This window comes from Propithecus coquereli, unplaced genomic scaffold, assembly GCF_000956105.1.
Source record: "Propithecus coquereli isolate 6110/MARCELLA unplaced genomic scaffold, Pcoq_1.0 Scaffold388, whole genome shotgun sequence".
Lineage (NCBI taxonomy): Eukaryota > Metazoa > Chordata > Mammalia > Primates > Indriidae > Propithecus > Propithecus coquereli.
Window position 1 is genome coordinate 363750 of NW_012149596.1, and position 6291 is coordinate 370040.

Here is a 6291-nt window from a genome sequence, read left to right on the forward strand (position 1 = left end):
ATGGAATTCATCCCTGATGCTGCAGCAATTAGACCAGGAATGTACAACAGTCTATAGCCAATCTATTATTGACTGGCCAGAAATGTACCCAATTATCTCCCTTGAGAGTCTGAACTAAAATATAAAGAGGCTTTAGCATGTACTTGGACAGAAAGGTCATGAGGAATCATAGTGGGATAGCTGTTGTCAGCCACATTTATGTTGATGAGTAAGTAGAGAGCTGGTTTGCAGAAAGAAGTAGTGATTAGAATTCATGAGGGGAGGAGAAAAAGAGAGAGGGAGAAAAGAAAAAAAAGAGTGAGAAAGAAAGAAAGAGGATGAGAGAGTGCTAGCACTAGCTCTGTTCATTGGCTTTCTAATCCTCAGTTCTTAAAATTTAATTTTCCTTTTTTAATTTTATTTTTGGTCAGGGGTAATGGTGGGATAGAAATTAACAGAAAGGGGATTCTATCTTCACTTTTGTTTAAGGGTCCTTGAAAAGATCACCATTGGTTATGGGCTTTGTTGTAGGTTTGAGTTTCTCATTAATGAATACTTCAAAACAATGAGAGTTTAGAGATTGTTGCTCTAAAACTGATTTGGGTATGTTGTTTGTTAATTAAGAAGAACAGCATCACTATGGGACAGAGCTCCCATAGGCATCAGAAGGCCGAAGGAGATACTTCTTTACTCTTTATTTCAGATGAATTAGAAGGGAACAAATTTAAGGCAGGAGGAGGCACTGGGCAACACAGGCTCTGGGTTTTTCTAGTCTCTGCTCAACCACGTTCATTGTAACCACAGATCGGTCCCTTCGCCTTTCTGTATCTCTGCTTCTTCTGCTGCACTCCATAGTAGTCACGGTTTTAATATTCCATGAGTATAAAATATCTAATGAGGATCTTATCCAAAAACATCCTCACATAAAACTTTCAACTCACTCTGAAGAGGAAAAAGTATGCACTGGGTAAAAGACCCTATTGCCTAAGATCTGGAACTTAAATTTGCAGTAATTTCTAATACTTAAGTACTTTTCTTCCTGATTGTGCAATAAAGGACAGGAAGTGAAAAGGGGAACATTCTTAATGTTTAAGTTAAGTCAGAGGCTCATTTAGGATACACATTAGATGTGAATAAGTTTGGGAAAGTAAAAAGATAATCAAATTTGAAACTGAACTGATCCTCATTTGATGTCCTAAGATGTCGAAATACTGTTTCTCAGAGAAACCAACTTACCTTTTTTATTACATAAGCAATGCATATGTAATGTAGTAAAATTCGGCCCAAGTATGACACGTGTTAATATTTGAGGTATGTATTTTTTAATATCTTCTGGCAAACCCTATACCATTGGCTTGGAACAGATCTTATTGTTTATATGGTAATGTTTATGTCCTCAACTAGGCTATGAACTCCATGAGGAGAACCCCTTTACCATAAATCTACATACCCTCTCCCCACACACACACTTTAGCCACTTTCTTTGGGAAGGGATACGAGAAAGGTTATAAATGCTTCCTTCGCTAGCACTCATGCATTCATTTGACAGATGTTTTATTGAGCTCCCAGTATGAACTTGGGCCAGGCCTAGAGAATTCAAAGATACATGCACTTTAAGATATGCCTTTTGCCTATAATCCTAGCACTTTGGGAGGCCGAGGTGCGAGGAGGGAGGCAGGACCAGCAGTTCAAGACCAGCCTGAGCAAGAGTGAGATCCCATCTCTACAAAACATAGAAAAATTAGCCGGGCATGGTGGCATGTGCCTACACTCCCAGCTACCGGGGATGCTGAGGCAGGAGGATCACTTGAGCCCATGAGTTTGAGGTTACAGTGAGCTATGATGACCACTGCACTCTAGCTCGGGTGACAGAGTTGAGACCCTGTCTCAAAAAAAAAAAAAAAACTCATGTCTTTTGGTCTCAGGAAATTCACAGTTCTAATAGGGAGATGATACATAGTTATTTTACTAAGTACATGTGCAATTTCAGAGCGATATGTGAAAGTCTTAAGAGAAAGTTCAGGAGAGGGTCGGGCAGGTTGTGGGGGAAGATTCCTGAAAGGGTGACATTGGCCGGGCGATGTGGGGGCGGTGGGAGGGGTGAAGAGGGGAGAAGAGGAATTAGGAATAAGAATTTCAGGGGCTTCCTGTGTCAGCAGGGATTCCTTTTCCCTCACGACTTGCATCATAAATCAAGTCTGAAGTTCGACTAGAGCTCCCTTCCGCGCCTAGAACTTGGAAACAGAACCAGGGGCAAGAAGACCCGGATGCTGAGCCTGGCCTCCCACCAGCTAGAGAGGCCCCTCGAGTCCCAGGAGGGGCGGGGTCGGGGGCGGGACGAGGCAGAGCTCGGGGTGGGGTCAGCCTTGCGTCCGCCAGAGCCCGCCTGCCCCGCCGCTGGTGCTGACGCAAGAGCCAGGCTTGGATTGGTGCGTGAGCACGCCGAGCACTCTTCATAGGCCTCGCAGGGCGGCTGGCGAGGCTTTGATTGGCTCACCGGGCGCTGAGCGGTTATTGGCTGCAGTGGGTTGTCAGGGCGACTGAGGGGAAAAGGAGAAGGGGTGCTGGGCCGCGGGCTAACCGAGGTTGCGGACCGCTGGGTGGTTCCGCGGGGCGGTGTCCGGAGAGCTGCGGGGCCAGGGCACCCAGGTTTCACCCACACTCAGGAGGTGCCTGAGCAAGTGGGCCTGCCAGTGAGACCCACGGGCCGGGACCATGGGCTGCTTCTTCTCCAAGAGGCGGAAGGCTAAGAAGGAGTCGCGGCCCGAGAACGAGGAGGAGCAGCCAAAGCAGTACAGCTGGGACCAGCGCGAGAAGGTAATGAAAGTCTTGGAGCCGCTGATCTCAGCCCTCACGAGCCTCTCTGCAAGGGTCCCTTACGACCCTGGAGAGCTGAGGGGGCCGACCCAACAGCTGCCGCTCTCTCCTTTGCTCTCTCTCATCAACGCGGGTAACTGAAGTCTGGGTGTGTGACTTTTGGGGGCCTTGAAATACAGCGCTAGGGAGGGCACCCCATAGGGCTGTGAAGCACTGGAAGGTGCTTTAGAGTTTGTTATCCAGGTAGATGGACTCCCAGGAGCTTTCCCTTGGCTCCGCACCCTGACTTGCGCTGACTTCCTGTCCGAGGATGGACTCGAGGGAGCGAAGGAGCCGAGAATGCCCTGAATCTCCAATCACCTCGTTTCAGCGGTAGTGTAGAGCGGGATTTTGTCTAGCCAAGTTACACATGGGACTGATTCTCATCTCTTCCGCGGCTTATGTTCTGTGGCTGTTTTCTCTTTTGTCTGCCCTCCACAGTAAATGTCTTCTTTGGTGCTTCATGATATATTCCACTGCCGAGTTTTCTCAATTACTAAGTGGACTGTTTAATGTACAACTTTGCTCTCCCCCCTCTTCCAGTTATCGGAAAGGAATAATGAAAATCGAATCAGTCTTGGAATGTGTGTTAAGACTGTAAGGGGAACATAACTGGCATAAATACCAGGCACTATTTTACTGTTACTTTAAATGAATGAAAACGCCCTTATTTTTACTTTTGTATTTAGCCAGAAACCAAAGAACTTTGAAAACGTCCACTAGTCTTGCACAAAACACACTTAGTCATACATTTCATAATGGTTCCTCTTTCTACATCGTTCTCCATATGTGCTTACTAAAATGCTTTGATAGATTTGTGAATTATTTTTCTCTTCCAAACAAAATGAGAGATTTTTTAATGGGTGTTGTGAACAGTTAACTCCTTGCTTAACACAACATGTCTTTACTCGAGAATACTTTGTAGTAAATTTATTAACATTTTGATACCGTAGAACTTTCTCCATGATTTCCAATCCCAGCAGAATTTATTCACGTAAACTCTGGTGTCCAAGTGTCACAGTTAAGAAATTGAAAGCTTTTTACAGAGTTCTCAGCCCCACCTTTCTGCCCCTGGTTCTCAAATGCTTCTTGGGTCACATGGTATATTTATTCTCTCTTATTCATACTTGATGGCAGCATTTTATAATGTAGGAAAAGAAAATACTGTGCTTTTTGTTGTACAAGAAGATTGCCTCTATCATTTAAAGTTATTTGATGGGTGGTTTTTAAAAGATTCATTTTCCTAAGCCTTGGGATTTCTGACAATGTTCTTTAAGCCTGAACCGTGTGTACCATAGAGAAAGTTGTGTATTTTATTTTTACTTTAGCTTTTTGTTTTGAAATCACAGGCTAAAACTAAACTAAATAAAGTGCTTTTATTTTTTATGTATAGTAGTCTTGGTGGCCTCTGACTCATTGTTTCACAATAAATTATTTTATAGTTAACCTTTATTAACATATTCGGGTTAGTTGGGATTTCATACATTAATCCTTTTACATAAGCAGTGTATTCTGTGATTTTTTTTCCTTCTGCTCTTTGGCTAAGTAAACACATTGAAAAATAGAATAGTGGACATCAACATCTAAGCTTTACCTCCCCAAATGAGCATGTAGTAAACTTTCAATTATAGACACTGTTTTGAGTTTACAGAGAACATTTTTTGAGAACACTACTAGGTACTGTAGTTGTAGAGATGTAATAGTAATAGATGTTACTGGATGTGTAAAATAAACTGATGTTTCTGGATGTGCCTATTAATAAAAGTTAAAAACTTGATCAGCTCAGCTAATCAAAATTTTTCTAACTAAATGAACATTATATTCTGAAAACAACCAGTTTTAAAATCTTTTGGACTATTAAAGAAAGAGAATTACCGGCTTATATTTTGAGACCAGTGGAGATACCACATTTCCCAATACTTCTTTTTCTTTTTGGAATTTTTTTCTTTTGGAGTTACTAGGAATTCTCTTTAGTGTGCCTCATTTATGATAGCTTGTCAAATTTTATGCAATTTTAAAGATTTTTTTCTAGTTCCTTGCCTCCCATGAGGTCAATTTGGGCTAGTGTACAAATGTTGTGTATTAGTCCAATGATATTTCAACTGAGCATGGTCTTGCTTGCTCCTAGAAGATTTCAATAGTACCTTAAAAGGAATAGAATGCAAATACAGCCCAGAAAACATAAATGAGATATGCTACATGTATATTAACAGAAATGGTATATATTAAAAGTTTAGTCTTCTGTAATGTGTCATGAAGTATAGCATATACAGTTTTAAAGTTATATCAGACAATTACCACTCAACTTGTTAGACTTTAGCTGTGAAAACAAAATAGGTTGCCTGGGCTGGGCATGGTGGCTCACGCCTGTAATCCTAGCACTCTGGGAGGCCAAGGCGGGTGGATCGCTCAAGGTCAAGAGTTCAAGACCAGCCTGAGCAAGAGTGAGACACCCGTCTCTACTAAAATTAGAAAGAAATTAGCTGGACAACTAAAAATATATAGAAAAAATTAGCCGGGCATGGTGGCGCATGCCTGTAGTCCCAGCTATTCGGGAAGCTGAGGCAGAAGGATCGCTTGAGCCCAGGAGTTTGAGGTTGCTGTGAGCTAGGCTGACGCCACGGCACTCACTCTAGCCCAACCAAGGGAGACCTTGTCTCAAAAAAAAAAAAAAATAGGTTGCCTGAAAAGTTTCCTTGCAACTTGGAAAAGCAGTGTTTACATTTTTCCCTAGGTTGTGTAATCAGGGTATCTTTATTGAGGGGCACCCCTTGGGTTTTGGGTATTGAGTTGTGTAATTGGGTCAGTCTTAGGGGACTGAAGCTAGGAGAAATTGTCTCAATTAGAAAGAATGTGGACTAAGCAATTGTCAGAGCAACTGACATACTATAGTCAACAGTGTAAGAAGCTAATTTTCTATTGCTGCTGACTTTGAAAAAGAAAAATTTACTGTACAATTACTACACTGACATGATGAGAGATATTTTTGGATTGTAAGACTTGTGCTTAAATTATTTGGAAAGAAATACTTTCATCCTTATCTAGTGCCTCCTGTAGGTAGGCAAATTATTCAATATATATGTACTCAAATACCAAGGAAAGCTCAAAATTATAATACTTATCCCTGCTCTTCAAGAGCTCACTGGCTTTTGGAATTAAAACAGGAAACATTTAAGTACAAATGAGGTGAGGACCAGTGGTACAGAAAGTAGTTTTCATTTTCCAGTTATTCATGCCAATACTCCTCTTCCCAGATGAGCAACGGTCCCCAACCTTTTCGACACCAGGGACTGGCTTCATGGAAGACAATTTTTCCACCGACGTTGGGGAGGTGGGGTAATGTAAATACAGATGGAGCTTTGCTCCTCACCCAACGCTTACCTCCAGCTGTGCGGCCTGGTTCCTAACAGGCCACCTGATGGTGTGGTGCCCTATGGTGAGGGGCTTGGGAATTGG

The 6291-nt window shown here is 42.4% G+C and overlaps 1 protein-coding gene across 1 annotated transcript in view; it reads left to right on the forward strand.

Moving 5' to 3' along the window:
* Nucleotides 1–2503: 2503 nt before the first annotated feature.
* The window catches only part of RP2 (retinitis pigmentosa 2 (X-linked recessive)), a 38610-nt gene continuing 34822 nt past the window's right edge, over nucleotides 2504–6291 (forward strand). The window contains exon 1 of the mRNA XM_012652383.1: nucleotides 2504–2796. Within this exon, the coding sequence (XP_012507837.1) occupies nucleotides 2695–2796 (102 nt within the window). The 5' untranslated portion in view covers nucleotides 2504–2694. The remainder of the gene's footprint in view (nucleotides 2797–6291) is intronic.